The following is a 19656-nucleotide window of genomic DNA, read 5'->3' as shown; positions in this document are numbered from 1 at the left end:
GTTTTTTTGGTGCTTGTAATAAATATTCGTTACAACATATTTCCGGTTATATATTGAATGAGCTTTGTATATTAACCTGATTGTACATAAAGCCAGGGGTAAACTGGAAAGCAAAAAATAATTACCAAAATCCGTTTGTCTTTCCTCAGTGCTAAGAGGTCAAGAACTTCACCCCATATTCTTGAAAATTTGTCCTCAATATCTGAAGATTTCATTGAGTAAGAAAGACCATCTGATATTCTTGCCAAATTCTTAAAATTAGAAGCTCCTTGCTCACTGAGGATAGAAAAGTAACTACAGTTAGCAGAAAGGTATGGAAAACTCGTATTTGACATGTACATATATTTATATTTTAGCTACCATGTCGAATGCTATCAAAATGCTTGTCAATATGTTATATATTAGCCATAAAATATTTCTTCTGTCTACATGTTGACATAAGATATGGAAATATTTATTGTATTAACATATTATAATTAATAATATTTAATTAAGTGTTAATATAAAATTAATATTAAAAGCCAACAAACTAAGATTTCCTAATCTTTTGAATTTCAAAAGAAGGGTATTTTTAATTGCATCTGTTTTATTATGTAGGGTGTTTCAGAAGTCACGCTTTTCAATACTTAACATTACAACATTATCTGTCCACTCCACACAGAAAATTCTATAAATAAGTCAATGGCGAGAGCCAGCATTAATTTTTTCCCAGATGCCCATTTTTTTGTGTCAGAAAAGTATGCAAGAAACTATCGAGGGGGTCTTAATAAGATGTCTGAGGACTGATGCCATGTTAATTTGCCATTTGTGTCCAATGCGAGTCATGTGCAGCATTTTATGTGGTTAGGACTGGCAATGATATGGGCTAAGTGAAAAAGTGCAATTTCAGGCATATCATCTTAGCTGGCAACACTACCAGGTCAAAATTTGTGTTAAGAGACAGATTTTGGAAGGAAAATTAATGCTGACTCCTACCACAGATTAATTTATAGAATATCCTGTATGGAGTAAACTGATAATGTTAAGTCTTGGACAAAATCTCAATGGATGAGATTTTATTATGAATAAACCCCGGTGTAAATATCTCTTATGGTTTTCATGTTATAAGTGGTCAAAATTTGCATTGTGTGGCTTCTGAAACATACTGTATTTGTAACTTGCAATTGAAGCTTTCTGCTCTCATCGTGAAATGTTCAAGTTTTTACAACTTTGTCTCTCTTGCACTGATTTTGGCTAATTCTGACAATGAGAATAAATGAAGATTGGTTGACATTGATGGAATTCAAACCTGGAATCTTCAGTGGTGAGATTTTGGGTCGACTGCACAATGTGTTTGTCCACCAAGGCAGCTTAATTTTTTTTTCTATTTTATCACACAAAATATCTGACGCAAGATAGTACAAGAATACACTGAAGAAATAATTTTAAACAATGAGAATTTGCTTTGATTTTATTTTTTTATTTCACTTTTAGTTAATTGCGACAATGAGAATGAATAACGATATGATGAAATTGATGAAGAGAGACTCAAAGAACACCCATGCCCAAGTCATTATTCAAACCCGAGACCCCTGGCATTGTAGCATACTGTCCTAACCACTCCCCCCACAGAGATTGGTTAAATTATGAGAAAAATATACTAACTTATAATCTATGGTAACAACTTTTACTCTGGAATCTCGAACTTTTGTTACATTCACTTCCAGTCCAGGTTTCTCACTGGTGTCATCTGTAGTCAGAATCACCACAGTTCCTACTCCAAGACCATTGAGTTTCTACAGAAAGAAAAAAAAAAGAGGCTAATCAAATCAAATTATCAACCCCTTACAATAATGCAATGTACTGTGTTTTTACCCCCATGTGTGATTTTGAAGATACCCATTTTTCAGAATTTTGTAGTAGGGAGGACAGAAAAAATATTATTTTTTAAATGTATCTAAATGGTTTTATATCTCAGTCCTGCTATTTATTGGTGGGATATGAATTTAAAATTATCATTATGGATAGCTCTAACTGTGATAAGTACAGTAGACTCGGCGATTAACCGAGGGAGTGGTTGGAAAACATCGCGCTTCATAACGCACCCCCTGTTTGTTTACTGGTAAGTTGGAGTAAGTCACTGTCCATGCTGCACGTGTTCGTTACATCTACTCTCCCTACAGCATTGGCGTTACATCGCAGCGTTGAAGAGAGGAAAGAGGTTAGTCCAAAAAAACTATGAAAGACTTTTTGAAAAAGTAATCTTCTCATTTATGTTGTACTAGTAATAAATAATTACTATACAGTTTTATGTGTTGTTTCGTCATTTACGACCTATTAGCACATTATCTCTGCATTATCTGAGTTTTTCCGTATCCGAGGTAGTCTCGGTCCCAATTAGCTCGGATAATCGCGAGTCTACTGTAAGTGTTAATTTGGGAATGATTTAGAATTTTCCAAGGAAGTGAAATTTCTTAGAAACAAATGTGTATCTGCAACGACAAGTATTAATGAAATTAGAAAATAATTTGGTTAGAGTTTGTAGACTAATTGGGACTGGACCTATAGTTTCAAGTGAGATCTGAACCACTATGTGCCTCCACTAGGTATTGAACTCAGGACCCCTTGATTACAAGGAAACGACATTATTACTATGCCATGCTATCAGAGAGGACTAGGTTTATATAAATCTCAGTACTGTAAGTTTTTAATTGCATATTGAATGACATGTAATGACATTCATGTAAATCTAGAAATCAAGCTAAAAGTAAACTAAATTGTCTGTACGTTCAGTAAGCTTAAGAAACTAGATTTTCCGAAAGGGAGAAAAAAGAAATATTGAAAACCTGGTGCTTTTTCCTTCATTTGTTTCTTCAATTTAAATTCCCATTTTCTTTATGCATTACAAATTAGTATTCATTTTGTATTTAACATTTATATTTGTGTACAATATTATGAAAAAGTGAAATGACATGTTCCTAGATAAGTACCTGTGTTCCTCATCAAGGAAGGAGAAAGGATTTACTTCTAAATTTTAACATATATGCATTTAGTTCTTTTATCTTGCCTGATGTTATGAGTTACAGGTGTACATGTCTGGACAGTAGTTATTTTACTTTTTCATAATGATAACGAGGTGTGGTGTGACATTTATCTCTTTATGTATACACTACAGTATGTAGCATTATAGTAATACACTATACCTCCAAGACTTCCTCCAAGACTTCCTCCAAACCATAACCACGACAGGTTGTGCTTCTTGTTCTATTGGGGACCTTTTGAATGAGATCCAGTCTTGATTTATCATCTATCATTGTAGGTCCAGCCAATTTATATGCAAACCCTCTGAAACAAAAATCCAACTTCATCATAATCATAAATCAATGCTCTGCTCCTGTGACACAACGGAATTCAAGGTAACTTTCTAATCTCTAATTTTCCTAATAAGTCTTCTTCTACTAATCAGGGCTGCAGTTAGGCAGTGCATTGTGGTTCCTATGCATACATGTCTAGGGAATATAAATTTGAATCGGGAAGGGAGCTTTCAACCAAAGCAACAAGTGACAAGACTCTTTCAGGCTAAAATAAAACATGTGCAAACAGACTGAGGTGAAATGAATGTTACTGAGAAAACAGCCCAGTCAAAGTGCTACTCAAGTGATAAGGAACATGTGCAGCTTGTCGTGTGGCTTCGGTTGGAAAAATTGCATTTATTTTTTAAGGTTGGTTTTCAGTAGCACGTGTTGATTGTAGCTTCAGTCTGAAAGGTCCCTGAAAGGTTGACAAGAGGACGTAAAAAAGGGTTATTAAAAAGTCGGGATTTCCTTTTACTACCTTTAAATAGTATTCAACAATATGAACTGGGCAAAAGGGTTAATCTCAGGGTTTCTCTGCTAGCATGATCTCATTCTGAAGTGTACTAACGTCATGTTATCTTGCAGAAAAATAACTGTCGGTGACAACAATGAATCTGTATTACATGATATTTACTATATATACCTTTAGTACGTGTAATTCATGGTGATGAAGAACTTTTAACAGATAAAAATTAACAACTAATAGAGGCTTTTACAGAGGTTGATCAGGTTATATCCGAACAATATGTAAAGCATATTTACCCTATGAAAAGCCGTGCCGCCACCACCGGTTGTGTTCTAAGGGACCTCCAGCATTATGGACTATCGCCCAACATCGCAATTTCCATTGCAACAAACTATGTTGGAGCCAGGCGCGGTTGGCCCTATAGCGCACAGGATCAGTGAACCCCCAGTAATATACGGCATTTATCTCGAGAATGGACAATAAACAATGTCTTTACCTTTCGCTAAAATTTCTACACAAGAAGTCATGTATTTGTGTCCGTAACACGACAAATTCTTTTGCTGAGAAAGAGAAACCGCAAGTCAGCCACCCTCGTGCAGACCCTCAGCTGAACCTCCACAGGAGAGCTCCTGCCAAAGTGAAGGTTCGGGCGACAGGCAGAAGCTCGGGGCAGCTATATGGGCAAAATACACGGCAGAGGATACTGATATCAACTAAGGGTTAAAAGATCAAAAATCAATAACTTACGTGTGTGAGCATGAGATTTGTCGAACTATGTTTCGAAGGTTATACTACCTCCTTCTTCAGGTTGAAGCGATGTTTTCAGACACCTAACATGGTGCCTTGTCGAGAAAGTGTTGGTTGAGGATTTAGGTCAATAGGTATAGGAAAGAACACTTACTAAAAAGATGATGTAAAATGTACATACTAAAATCGCGCAATACTCTATTAAAACAAAAGAACGTTCAAAGCTGCTGAAGGCAAACTGCCGATCGGTGCTCGGGGAAGGCGAATGTACGGTGTCAGCTCATGTTTGGAGAAGGAAAACCCCTCGCCTCCAGCCTGGAAAGGCAGTTTGCCTTCAGCAACTTTGAACGTTCTTTTGTTTTAATAGAGTATTGCGCGGTTTTAGTATGTACATTTTACATCATCTTTTTAGTAAGTGTTCTTTCCTATACCTATTGACCTAAATCCTCAACCAACACTTTCTCGACGAGGCACCATGTTAGGTGTCTGAAAACATCGCTTCAACCTGAAGAATGAGGTAGTATAACCTTCGAAACATAGTTCGACAAATCTCATGCTAACACACGTAAGTTACTGATTTTTGATCTTTTAACCCTTAGTTGATATTCGATTGTGAGCAATTTGCACATTATCAGCAGAGGATACTGAGGAACCTCGATCTCCGACCAACGGTCATGCGCAGTTCGTGCTCTCTCAGAAGCTGCAGCAGAAGCCAGAAGGCACCGTCCTCGCTGCGAGTGAGACCCAGCTGGTTCCTCCCTTCCAGTGTTGCCCTGTGAGGTTCAAGTTTGAAGCGCATTCGTTACATATTCAATCTTCTCTGTTGAATAATTTTTGTGCCAAACTTCTTGGCATAAATGCAAAATTGTGCAGAGAAGGATGAGTAGAAATGAATGAGAGCTGGAATTAGACACGATGAATTAAAATAAAATAAATACATTACTAAAGTAACTCGTGCATGCATTCAGACTTTTTCCTTAAAGATGGAAACACTTCGGATATGTGAAAGTAAAAGAATGGTGCGATCTTAGACAAGAAAGGAAGACGTGACGTGACAAACCCTGCAGTGTCAATGTTTCAAGTTTGTAAGTTTTCGAAGTGCTTGGATAGTTGTTGCAAAGTATTGAGGATGTCCAAATGAGTCTTGGCTGGCCCCACGAAAACTGCAGTGGAGGGAAGGAAGAAGACAACTACTTTACTTGTGATTTCTGTAAGTAATATTCTTGAATTGTTCAGCTAAGGCATGAACCAACTTGTCATAGGTATAAAATAAAAATTTCTACTACTTTTCCACTGAAAATCTCGTTTTTTTTATTTTCCCACAAAGTTAACATATGCACCCGGTCTTACTCCACTAGTGGGGTAAGACTGGGTGATTTGACTTTTTTCAGAAAACAATCATTGAGGGTCATTGAGTTGTATAAAATTTAGAAATTTCATACACATACTACTATTTTTTAAAACATCCCTTGAGGTGTTAATTGACTGCTACCGAAATCATCCCTTATTACACAATCCATACTACGTTTGATGATACAGATATTTATACCACACAAGAAAAAATGCATGGCCGAAGCAATGAAACTTACCTTCGTTCCCAAAACTTGGCAGCTGTTGACCTTTGAAGCAGATGTGGGGGGGATTTCCATGATAATGTCCAAGTCACAGATTTCTGTCTAAAGGGGAGGTCGCAACAGGGGCAGCGAAGGTACAAATGAAGCGGCTCCCTTATGAAAGAACTTTCTAAAGTCTAGAAAATCTTCTAATTACTTGGCACTATTTAGACTTTCTCATTTAGACAAGATGAACGAATGTAATAGCTGCTGTTCGTGTTCTGTGAATTTATCCTTCACCAAAGTTGTGAGCAAAATAATATCTGATGTCTACATTTTCACTCTTCACTGCAAACAAATTATACAAAACAGTTTTACTTAATGCCAAGGGGGCTAATGGCAGTGCCAGTGGGGGCTGGCAACAGTTCCAGGGGGGACTGAGTCGCCCTGGTCCGTGCCTGGCTACGGGCTACCTCTACACACCCGGGGATGCCTCATCATGACTATGAGGACAAGTAATGTTTAGATTAAAGTGATAAAGAGACACTCATAAACAGGGACGTAGCTAGGTTGATCAGTTTGGGGGGGCCCAAAACTTAAGATTTTTTTATCAGACCTTTAAAAACTAACAAACTATTAATATACCATATAGGCCTACATATACGTACATATAAGTACAGTATGTGTGTGTGCCTTATATATATATATATATATATATATATATATATATATATATATATATATATATATATATATATATATATATAGCCTATTTAGAAGAGAACATTATTTTCTCCTGTAACCCCCAAAATTTACGAATATAGACTCGCGAAAATCCACGGCCATTATTCGGGAATCTAAATGCAGAATGAACTCATTAACTTAATGGCATCTAGACAGTCTTTAAAAATCCATGTATTTTCTCTTATGTCAGATTTGAGACACCAAGAACAATGTCATTAGTCCTTACTCCTTAGATTTGTAAATTTGCTCGAAGAAAATTGAGAAGTAGAGAAAACCCTCTTCCGTGGGTTTAGATATAAAAGGGTGCTGGAATCAGGTGTACAAGTATGACAACGGTGCGAAAATGAAATGTTTGTGTAATGAGTTCAAGATAGGCGTTCCATGTATATTGTTTATACCAGAATCGAATCCGGCGTCCTTTAGTGCAAGGCGACACCGTTAACCACTATTCTATGGGACATGCCCGAGTCTTTTGTGGCGTCGTACTGTACACATTGGAGAATGATGACGATATATAAGAAATTTTATGCACACATCTAACTTCTTAAAAGTTATCTTATTTTTCTCTGAATATATGATGGCAATAGAAATAACAAAATTCCCGCGTGCTAAAGTTATTGCGCTCTCGTCTTTGGTAACACAGGTTCAAGGTTCGATCCCTGGTAGGAACTCCAAAATGTCTGTGATGGCCAAACATCGTGAGGACAATTGGGAAGCTAGTTGAAATCAATGTGTAAGCGAATTCCACTCTCAAAACTAGATGGGACTCGATATGATGACCACGCGTCACCGAATGGAAAAACACTTCGGAGGCTTTGTCCTTCAAAATTAATTTTACTGAATAAATGTAGTTTTCTTTAGAGGACCTAAACACGGCTTTTTTGCGCAGTACAATGTTGTTTTCTTTCACCCTACTTTTATAGTTTTTCATTCAAAGGATTCCACTCCCGAAGCATGAGCATGACGCGCTACGAAACCAGAGGTCCAAGGTTCGGACCTTGGACAGGTGTGGTTGTAACATGTCTCTCGCATCGCTATTCCTTCGGATCATCATTCAATCTCATCGTCGCATTTAACCCAAGAGAAAAGCGGCGTAAAATAACGAAATAGAAATGATTGATTGACTTGGTTCATTTTACTTCACTTTTCTGACACTTTTTGGCTAATCGTGAAGATGAGAATGAGTTAAGATTAAATTGATGAAAGGACCATCACAAAGAAGACACATGCCCAGGCCGAGATTCGAACCCGGGACACACTGCTTCGTAGCGTAACCTGCTAACCATTCCACCACGGAGTTATCGGCCCAAATAGAAATGAAAATTAGAAAATGCCGTCTTGAATTTGCAGGAACCGAGTTCATCACGAAGGGCAAAAGATTTTCGCTCCCACTAGAGGTAAATAACAGGAAATGCTTGATAAGTATTTTGGCTCTCCATATTTCATGATATTATTATGTAAGTAACAATTATTTGTTATATAACTTCGGATTAATTCTATTTGTATGTGTAGTCAACTTTCCCACCTAAGCAGCAGCCACAACGTCTGCATTTGCGGGTGGAGGCCAGGGTTGTTAAAGGTTCAGGAATTTTAAATAAATTCAATTCCCGTCCAGGAGGGAAAATCAGCAAGCGTAAATGAGTTCTGGACCGTAAGGAACCTTCTCATCTGTAAAGTTTTCAATTCGGTCCAGGAATATTTTTTCCAGATGAATTTAAATTCGGTACAGGAACCTTATTTCCTGATAAATTTAAATACGGTCAACGAACATTTTTTTTCCGGATCGAAGGGTCCAAGTTCCGTATTGGAATGAAACAATTCGCAATTTGATACGAAATTAAATTGTGCGAGAAAAAAAGTTCCGGTCCTGTTACGGAACCCTAGAACAAATTAGAATGTATGCGTTCCTTGATCTTTAACAATTCCAGGGTTGTTAATGGTCCAGGAATTGTAAATAAATTCATTTCCCACCCAGGAGAAAAAAATCGGCAAGTGTAAATGGGTTCTAGGCCTCAATTCGGTCCAAGAACTTGTTTTCCGTATGAATTTAAATACGGTGTAGGAACTCTTTTTCCGGTTGAATTTAAATTAGTGATGGGCATTAGTCGACTAATATTAGTCGATTAGTCGATTATTAAAACCATCGAAAAAATTATCGACTAATGAAAATTAGTCGACTAATATTAGTCGAATTAGTCGTTCGACTAATATTAGTCGAATTAGTCGTTCGACTAATATTAGTCGGATTAGTCGTTCGACTAATATTAGTCGGATTAGTCGTTCGACTAATATTAGTTGGAAACATTCCGACTAATATTAGTCGGAAACATTTCGACTAATATTAGTCGGAAACATTTCAACTAATATTAGTCGGAAACATTTCGACTAATATTAGTCGGAAACATTTCGACTGATTTCAGTCGGGAACATTCCGACTAATATTAGTCGAAATGACCGAACATGTCTCATTTCCAGACGAACAATCGACTACTTGAGCAGAGGGCTTATTGTCAAGAAGGGAAGCAAAGCAGGTAGGTATTTCTTGGAAAGGTCAGTGACTGGAATCTTTTATCCCTTGATGCCGCGACAGAGCTGGTATGCAAAGGGAAAGCTGACCCTGCTGTAGCTCTATCCCCCCCTACCTCCAGGGGGCGATGCCTACCGTCATTCATGTCGCTATTTTTGTTTTCTCTGAAGGGATACACATTCATAGTTCCGAGAGTTTCTTGGTATTCACAGGCCAGTGCACATTGTTGGTGCAAGAAAGACACCGCAACATTTTAAAAGCAAAACTATCCATTTCTGACCTTCAGATGGATTAGAGGGTTTATGATAAATGCATTTTACTGGAATGGAAATATTCTTAAACTTAAAAAACCGGTCGAATATAAGAAGAGAGTTTACAATCCACCAGCTCTGATGCAAGGTAAGGTAAAATTAATTTAATTAAAAATAAACATTAATTATGTTCGTGGGGCAAATACTAAAATATACGCTGCCCAGAACGATCTCAAACTTGCTGCAGTCGCTAGATGTTAACTTACCTTTCTGCCCCTTATGGGGTACAAATTTGCCAGCAACATCGGTGGCAGAGCGCGCAGGGTGGTTCATTCACATTCACGCCTTTTACGGCTCCGGGTTCGAATCCTGTGGTGGACATGGGTGTTTCTTGTAAGTTTCCACTCATCCATTTCCTGTAATCACAATTCATTCTCATCATCCCGATTAGCCTAAAGAGGCATAAAAGCGATGTAAAATGAGGATAATAATAAAGACTGATAAAGAACTTCATGTCCAGCCACGTCAGCAGTGGGGCCATTTTTTCCTAGAACTATGATACGTTTTAATGTGAAGCTATAAAAATTTACGAATATAATGAATTCTATTTCGTTCTTGCATAAATGAATGGGTTGTTCGCAGAGAGAGGAAAGCTCCAGTCTGCCATATTTGGTAATTGTACCCAGGTAGTTTTATAACAATTGATGCAAGTCTACCAGACATCCACATTTTTTGGGACAGTCAAATCTTTTTAATCCCTGTCCCGAGTTTCTTCTAACTAACCGTCGCACCCTGCTTTTTCAGTAAAAAAAAATGGTTTATAATCTCTCATCTCGTAATCGTCGCATTGGTGCGTTAGAGAACGAAACCAATTATAGCGGCGCATGATCTTTCGACACAGTTTCGCAATACTCTGGTAAATTTTCTCAGGTGTAATATTTCGACTATAATGCACAAATCAATAACAACTAATGTCTTACTTTTTTGTTTCATACCGAAAAAAGGCTTACTGTCACAAATAAATTATGTTTGTCGTTTCAGACTATTCAGTTTCAACTTATTCGCTAGTATTTCATTCATCCTAATATTGCACCAAAGGCAGTTTACATCGTAATAAATAATTTTTAACTGATCAGAACTATATTTTTAAAAGCTTCACATAATGGTCACACCCCTTTAAAAATTTCGACCAATATGTGTTGGATAGTATGGGAGCAAGAACTCGCCTCCACTGTTGATTAAAGGAAATTTGAAAACACTGTTAAGGAATACAGTACTATTAGAATACTATTAGAATACTTCTAAGAATATATGTAAACATCAAACATGAAGCTGTACGACGTATGCAAGGTATCTATCAGTGAGATTGATTTGTTCCGTTACTTTAGATTTTAATGTAGCATCTCTGTAATTGTATGTCTAACTGTAATACTACTATAGTAAAGTTATCGGTCACATCTGACACTCCAACAAACAACATTTCGCATCTTTTCTTTGTTCCAATTAGGATTTGTCCCCCCCCCCACCCAAGACACATGATAATTCCCGTCTATGGGCCTGCCTATGTCTTCTTTACGTCTTTATTTGAAGCCGGAACCTTGATGGTGACTGACATCGTGAGTACACAACTCAACGTTTCGGGCCACAGAGACTGTTCTCAATGTTCTCATGCGTGACCTTGTAATGAAGAGATCCCGGGTCTATTCTCTGTGCGCCTACACACACACACACACACACACACACACACCCACATATATATATGTGTGTGATGGTGTGTGTGTGTGTGTGTGATGGTGTGTGTGTGTGTGTGTGTGATGGTGTGTGTGTGTGTGTGTATAAACAGTCCAATTTAGCCTGGCTCAGCTCAGCACAAGAGTGGAGGAATTTGAAAATAATAAGAAAAATATATAGTTCCACTTTGACTAATATTTGTCGTTAACGACTGATTCGACTAATATTAGTCGAAATACTAATTCGACTAATATTAGTCGAAAGACTAATTCGACTAATATTAGTCGAACGACTAATTCAACTAATATTAGTCAAACGACTAATTCGACTAATATTAGTCGAACGACTAATTAGTCGAAAAAATTAGTCGACTACTTTTTCGACTAATAGGGTAAAGACCCCGAATATGAGGATAGGCACCTAAAATGAGACCCCCATGTATCTCGTAAACAAAGAGCTGTACCCTAGCGGAAAGGAGCTGAAACACAAGGAGGAATCGCGCCATAGCACTGGAAGTCACGTGAGCTCTTTGTGTGTAGAGTTGGTGACGCAGCGAATGCGAAAAAGAAAGCGTGCTCCTGGAAATTTTTCTGCCGTTTGGAAATTAGCTGCTGAAAATGGATAAGGTAAGTTGTTACTGATCCCCTTTTTACTGTGTTTCGTAGTGGTGAGTGTGTGTGTGTACCATGTAATTAGTTGCTAGTTTTCGTCCACTTGTAAGAGAGATAGCGTTGTTCATTTGTTTACCCAGCGAAGGTCCTATTATGAGACCTGGAAGAGGTTCAATATATGAGACCGGTCTCATAATAGGACTACCATAATAATGAAGGGCCTCATATTAGGAGTCACAAAATATATCTAATATTTTACGTTGATTTTCATCATTGCTTTTCCTAATTTGGGAGTTACGTTGCAATTATGTTACAAATGAAATGGTTATTAATCTTTACCTTTTGTTATATGTAATGATCAGAATATTCTTGTAGTTTTTACACGAAATAACGAACTATATCGGACTATATAACCAAGCTGCAGCAGGTTAGGCCAACTTGAACAGGAACAGGAGCCTGAAAGCAGTCCTATTCAGGCTACGCAGTCTTCAAACAGTACCACCCCTGATGACGATGCCATTGTAATGCCAGAAGACATTGAGCCACTGCCCACACTAGACAGCCCATCTCTTACCAACTCCGGGAAATCTCGCGTAGTGAATCAACCAGTAGTTATAACAACACCACCATACAAAAAAAGACTTGCAGACAATTCGAAGAAATGTAAGAAGGAAGTGAAGAAGAACCTGTTTGGTAAGGGTGTTACAGGCACTCTCAGTATGAAGCCTACTGAGGCCCAGAAAAAGCAGCAATCAGATTACTCGCGTTCTATTTCACGTAAGAAGAGGAAGGTTGTATCAAAGAAATGTGAAGAATCCACAGATGAGTCTGGACAGTTTAGAATTAGATGAAGATGAATATGATACAGAATGTGTATTTTGTGGTTCATCGTATTCCAAAGATCAATGTGGTGAAGAGTGGGTAAAGTGCACACGTTGTTGCAAGTGGGCTCATGCTCATTGTGGTGCAGATGACACTTTTGTGTCCGATGTGTAAAAATCAAAAGTAAACGCATTATGAACTTAGTTTCTACCAGGTAGCTACTTCATGTGTAACACAATGTAGGTCTTGTCACAGTTTCATTTGAAGTGAACCAATTTTGGTGACAAAAGAACAGCTACTATTTTTAGCATGGTAAAAATAATCAGTTTCTTTTTTTAGAATAGCCTAATCTTTTTAAACATGGTGTAAAAATAATTTCGTTTCACTTATAGTTGGGTAAGAAAATAATTTAGTTCATTTAGTTAAAAAATAATTTAGTTGAAAGATTCAAATGATTTACATAACCCAAATAAGGTCGGGGTCTCTTATTCGGTACCCCCTATAAAAATAGCTCAGTTGCACTTGTGTTCATTTTTTTTGTTTATAATTTATGATTGTTACCTTTTTATATATTACAATACCTTGTATCATAAACTAGACTCCCTACAAAATATATTTTTTAAAAAAACATAAATCGTTTATGCTTTAATTAACAAGTAAATCGAATTCTACCAAAAGGGTCTCATATTCGGGGTCTTTACCCTATTAGTCGAACGACTAATTCGACTAATATTAGTCAAACGACTAATTCGACTAATATTAGTCGAAAAAGTAGTCGACTAATTTTTTCGACTAATTAGTCGATATTTTGTTTCGACTAACGACTAATTAGTCGATGGTGGAAATTAGTCGATGGTGCCCATCACTAATTTAAATACGGCCCAGGAATCTCGTTTGCGGCTGAATTTAAATACGGTCTAGGAACCTTATTTGCGGCTGAATTTAAACACTGTCCAGGAAACTTCTTTTTCCGATGAATTAAAATTTGGTGAAGGAATATTTTTCCGGATCAATTTAAATACGATCCAGTAACCTTTTCTTAATGAAACAATACCCTACTTGGACCGAATTTAAATTGTGCGAGAAATATGGTTCCGGTCCTGCAACGGAACCAAATAAAATCTATTCCAACTTATGGCTTCTTGGACCTTTCACAACCCTGGTCTAAATTAAGAAAAATCACAAAAAGTCATAAAAATATGCAGAATTTTTAAACGTAATATTTCTAGAGCATACACACTACTATAAAAAGTTTACTTCATACCTCGTTTCCTTCCATAAATGAAACGTGACTTATTCTTCATCACATGTGATATCAACCGCCCTGGGAGTCAAACCCCTGCTCCTGTGTGGTAGTCGGACACCAATTTAGAACGTCAATATGTTGGACATTTGGTCGATCATTTTTTTTCGGGAGGACAACAAGCTGGCAGCTTCACACTCGAGATTTCACTTCGCCGGCCCCCATGGCGTAGTGGTTAGCACATCGTGCTACAATGCCAGGTGTCCCGGACTGGGCATGGGTGTTTGTGATTGTCCATTGATCAATTTCATCATATCGTCACTAATCCCCATCTTCACAATGAGCCAAATGAGGCCGAAAAGCGAAGTAAAATGAACCAAATCAATCAAAATTTCACTCGCAATGTATGAAAACGAGCCCACAAGCACTCCGTGATCCTACCGGAATCTCGCGTTTACAGAAGCTAACTATGGAACCACTTCTCGGATGAAACTGTACTTCGAACTATCTGACAATCATCAACTGTCTACCAATCAACACAGTAGGGCGATGTTTCTTGAAAATGCGTGGAAAGTTACCAAGGGATTCGGTACAATACAAAGGCTTATTATGGTTCATTGCAGGTTATGAGCACAAGGGTTGAGTGTGGGAACCTGAGGGAACCGCGACATCTTTGTCATTCATCTCCCGCCAGAAAAGGGACAAATAATAGAATTTTGTCTCTTGCAAATTGAAAAGCATATGTCCATCCTGAACCATCAAGTAATTAACCCAGAAATGTCCTAGCTACCTGCAGCTAAATCTTCTTGTTTGTGCACAGCCGATAAACAGAGCCAGATGAAGAGAAGATTTTGTGGGAGGCGGTGACCTGGCTTAGGCCTCTAGTGTGCATGAAGGGAAAGTATGTTTTCAAAAGGTCCCCGACTTCCCAGAAACGGAGGGCCCATAAAATCACCGCATTTCCTACCAACACATCTGTTTGTGTTCAACCAAAGTGTATGTCACAATACGATCCGAGCGCTTCGAGTTTTGTCGGTTGCGGTACTTCTTGAGTCAGTTGTCAACATGGAGCCAATCGCCAAGTTCGTTCCACCTATGAATCGGTTCTTCAGCCTGAGTGGCCAAATACATGTTGTACGGAGGAAAGTTGCACCGGAAAATTACCTTCTTAAATACGATGAAACCTGTAAAACATCCAAAGATATTTATTCGGCTGTGGTCCCTCTGACAAAACATCAATGTTCTCAAAATTCTTCGAACGGACTGTGTAAAACATTGCAATACTACAAAAACTGAACCTGCTCTGCAACACAAGGAAAATGTCTCATTAAGCAATCAATGTGCCTTTGCCAAGTTGGTAAGTTTAGTATGGCACTTTTTTTAAATAATGCTGATGGAATAAATCAATAAAGTTTGTTAAATTACAACGACTCCTTACCACAAGAATATAATTATTCTTTACGGATATCCCCTATAACGGTCGGGGGTTCGACGTGCTGACCCCACGTCACCCCATTACTGGTTAAAGACCTCCACACCTCTACGTAGGATTGTGGGAGGGAGACTGGCAGTCGGAAGATAGGCCAAGGCTCTTCCAGGGTTGTCGAACCATGGGTAATTATTCATTTATAGATGCTTATAAATGCAACCACACATGCCTTTCCAGTGACTTATTGCAAGGGTTGGGTATTGTACTTCACTCAATGAAATAAACTTACTGTGTGAGGCAGATTCATACGAACAAAAATAGCCACAAAAATAATAATAATTTACTTCAAAATGACAAAAATGTATTTACTTGTTCTTGTTTAATTTTTTTATTCTTCGAAACGTTTGTTAAGGAGTTGAGTTGAGTTGGTGTTTTAAGTCCACTTTATACACAGTAAGGCTAATCGGGACTGGACCTACAGTTTGAAGTAAGATCCGGACCACTATGTGCCTCCACCCATGTATCGAACCCGGGACCCCTCGATTACAAAGCAATGACGATATCACTGCGCCATCGGGGAGGCATCGTTTGTTAAAGAGGATTCTCTCCGGACCCTGTGGCCGAATGGTTAGCACATCGCGCTGCGACGCCAAGGATCCCGGGTTCGAATCCCGCTCGGGCTTGGTTGTTTGTGAATGTCCATTCATCAATTTCATCACTTATCCCCATCTTAGCCAAGAGGCACAAAACGCGAAGTAAAATAAACTAAATCAATCAATTAAGGAGGATTCTCAAAATTGGTCTTCACGAAATCGAGAAAAATATGCAACTCAAGAAATCGTACAGTTTGTGAAGATAATTACTTTTAAAACGTTGCGTGTTTTAGACTGTCCCAATAGTAGAATAGTTATTTGATGCGAATACTACTTACCCGAAGATATGATAATCTACATAGGCATCCTGCCATCATTATGGTACTTATTTTAGTTTGTATTTCGCTCTGATTCGGGACCACTTGTAACTGTTTGCATATATGTGCTTTACCGCTGCCAGGTGGTTGTTCTTCAATCTGGTCACAAACTACTCAAGCTCGAAACATTGTTTGGACGCAACGGCAACATCCAACGCCCAACCCTGCCTGTTGTTGAGGGGTGGAAAGACCGCTCCTTCAAAATTCCGAGAAACATCGAAGTGCTAGGTTCCTACACTGACATCCACTATAGCTAGAACCAGGAAAACGAGAAAGAAATGTAATGTTTGGGGTTCGTGCCACTCAAATTCAAGAACAGTGTTTCAAACTGAAAGCAAAATGTACTGAAACACTATTTTGCAATATTTGTCATGGATGTAACATTTTTAGCAAATGTAGAACAGTTTGCCGGGGCCACGTGAACGTTTCGGGGGGCCGGTGCCCCTCCCCCGTGCCCCTCCCTAACGACGTCCCTGCTCATAAAGAACATTGATGTGCAGCCTGCTATGAAACAGAATCAAGTCTTAGGAGCAAGGAGTACAATTTTGCTCTCCAAGCATAGAAAGCTGAGTTGCAGGTGAAAAAGTTATCTGCTCGAAAGCTTGATGTATAGGATCAAATAATTTATTTATACATAAAAAGAGTTGCGCCATCACTTACGAACAAATCCACAATGCGACGTAGACACCTTCAGGAACTTTGTTCAAAAATCTTTGCACTGCTCTCTGTTGTTTCTTATTCTTGCCCTGTGAAAAAAATAATTGTATTGTTGCTTCAATAATACATTATAATCTTAATACTGCAGATAAAATGAGGGACATATAATTGATACTAGATCTTAGTAGTCACCAATAACTGAAAATACTCTTTTATGTGTAATATAATAAATTTCATCACAGAATATTGGGAACAATATTCTACAGAAAATTATTTCAGTTCATGAATTCAGACATGACCAGAGAGATACAAAAATGCCTTCAAAATTTTGGGAAATTAGGGCATCTGACTGCCACGTACACGAGACCAAGGTTCGATTTCCAGGGTGGCAGATCTAATGTCGGGATTTTTTTGGCCTTGTCCCCACATAAAACAGTTCTGCGGCTCACCCAGCCTCAAATCAATGGGTACCTAGAGGCAACCCTAGGGGGTAAAGGCGACCGGAGCATGGTGCTGATCACATCACCTCCAAAATAGCCAAGATCGACAATATGTGGGGCCTTACCCACACATCCCCTAGATGTGCCTTCATGGCATGGTGCTATATGCATGGGGAACTTTACCTTTACCTCTAACCTAAATGTTCTCTCTTGCTGATTTCTTGTTTTGATATAAAATCTCAATAGTTGACAATTAACTGCTAAAATTTGTCATGAGTATGGCAAAAACCAGGAGAGGAACACTTTTATATGAGAAATTGATTGCAGTTCTTAAACTTGAGATAATATAAAATAGTCTTTTGTTCCCCAAACATGCACACAACTAACACGTTCTGCATGAATTAAACAAGAACAGCAGGCAGGCATATCACGTTTAGTTCCTATGTAGTACTGCAGCAGCTGAAACCCAGTGTTGGTAAGTTCAGTTAGTATTCAAGCGGAATAAACAAAGTAAACGTGCATTAGATAAAAAAATCTTTCATATTCTACCATTCAATACAAGGAATGAATGATTTTGGAGGGGGGGAGGGGGAGAGAGAGAGAGAGAGAGAGAGAGAGAGAGAGAGAGAGGAGAGAGAGAGAGAGAGAGAGAGAGAGAGAGAGAGAGAGAGAGAGAGAGAGAGAGAGTGAGTGAGTGAGAGTGAGTGTGCGTGTCAAACAACAAAACTTGATTAGTAAAATCCCCCCTTTTCTTGGACAAGGTGTGCAAAAATTAACAACAAAATAAAATAGCTGTGCATTTCAGTACACTAACCGTATGAAGTAAGTCTTGAAGCTTTCCTGGCCACGAATGATGAAAAGATTTCCTCGGGCCATCTACCAGGTGAGTTGTGGAAATGATTCCAAGTTTTTGAGAGATAACGTGACTCTCATCTTCAGGGCAGAAGTGTAAAATGATAATGGATAGAATATAATAAAGTGGGTTCATTTTTATTAGTTTATAGTAGTTATTGGATAATAATAATCATAGTCATGACATAATAATTATTATTGTTAAATCTACTATTCAAGTTTTATCAATGATCTGACCATCCTTACAAAAATTTCTGTGGATGCCCCTGTTGTTGTTTACAAACATGTTAATGAGTCAGTTATCGATTTAATTTCTCTTGGTATGAGGTGAAAGAGTAAGTGAAAGGAGGTTACTTAAAACTTCACTATATTTATCTCCTAACACTAAATCATTCTAAATTGAGAAGATATCTGTGGACAAGAGATCACATGTGAGGGAAGATAAGTTGTCGGGATCCTGGTTGGGAGACTGGATAGTAAGTAAGAGACCTATAGGAAGGCAAAGACGAAGATGGAATGAAAGTATTGACATCAGAAAGAAGGGCATTAGTATAAGAATTGGAATGGATCAGGCCCATAGCTAGAATTGATCTCCAGGGGGCTCATGGGTTATCAGTAAACCAAGCCCAATTTTCAAAAGTTTAACAGTATTAAATGAAGGTAAATTATGTAGGGGGGTCATTAAGTTATATGAAATTTAGAAATATCATACAAATACAACATTTTTTCTATATCTTTTAAAACATTGTTTTCTTATAAGCGTTGACTGCTACTGAAATCATTCCTTTCTGCACACTTCATACTACTTTTAATGATACAGATATCTATATCACACAAGAAAAAATGCACAATATTCAATCATAGTGCCTACAGTACACTCCACCCCCGGCGGAAGCAATGAAACTCCCCTTCGTTCCGAAAACTTGGGAACTGTTGACCTTTGACACAGATGCGGAGCGGAGGGAATTTGCATGATGTCATCAAAGTCACAGATTTCTGTCTAAGTGGGGGGTCGCAACAGGGGCAGCGAAAGTACAGATAAAGAAGCTGCCCTGTGAAAGAACCTTCTAGAGTCTAGAGAAGAGAATCTTCGAAATACTTGCCGCTACTTATACATCTTCTTACAAATAAGATGAAGAAATGTGTTAGCTGTTGTTCATGTTCTGTGAATTTATCCTTCACCAAAGTTGTGAGCAAAATAATATCTGCTGTCTACATTTTCACTCTTCATTACAAGCAAATTACAGAAAATAGTTTTGCCTTGACATTCAAGGGGGC

General features: G+C 38.1%; 1 protein-coding gene across 1 annotated transcript in view; it reads right to left on the bottom strand.

Moving 5' to 3' along the window:
- The window catches only part of LOC145989091 (calcium-activated chloride channel regulator 3A-1-like), a 212362-nt gene that overhangs the window by 57106 nt on the left and 135600 nt on the right, over positions 1 to 19656 (bottom strand). Inside the window, exons 6-9 of the mRNA XM_083124386.1 lie at positions 17090 to 17175; positions 3183 to 3324; positions 1645 to 1775; positions 126 to 276 (exon numbers count right to left, since the gene is read on the bottom strand). Of these exons, the coding sequence (XP_082980512.1) occupies positions 126 to 276; positions 1645 to 1775; positions 3183 to 3324; positions 17090 to 17175 (510 nt within the window). The remainder of the gene's footprint in view (positions 1 to 125; positions 277 to 1644; positions 1776 to 3182; positions 3325 to 17089; positions 17176 to 19656) is intronic.

The sequence above is a fragment of the Lepisma saccharinum genome, chromosome 6 (assembly GCF_977018435.1).
Source record: "Lepisma saccharinum chromosome 6, izLepSacc3.1, whole genome shotgun sequence".
In the NCBI taxonomy this organism is placed as follows: domain Eukaryota; kingdom Metazoa; phylum Arthropoda; class Insecta; order Zygentoma; family Lepismatidae; genus Lepisma; species Lepisma saccharinum.
Note: the sequence above shows the minus strand (reverse complement) of the source record. Positions and strands in the feature narration are given on the sequence as shown.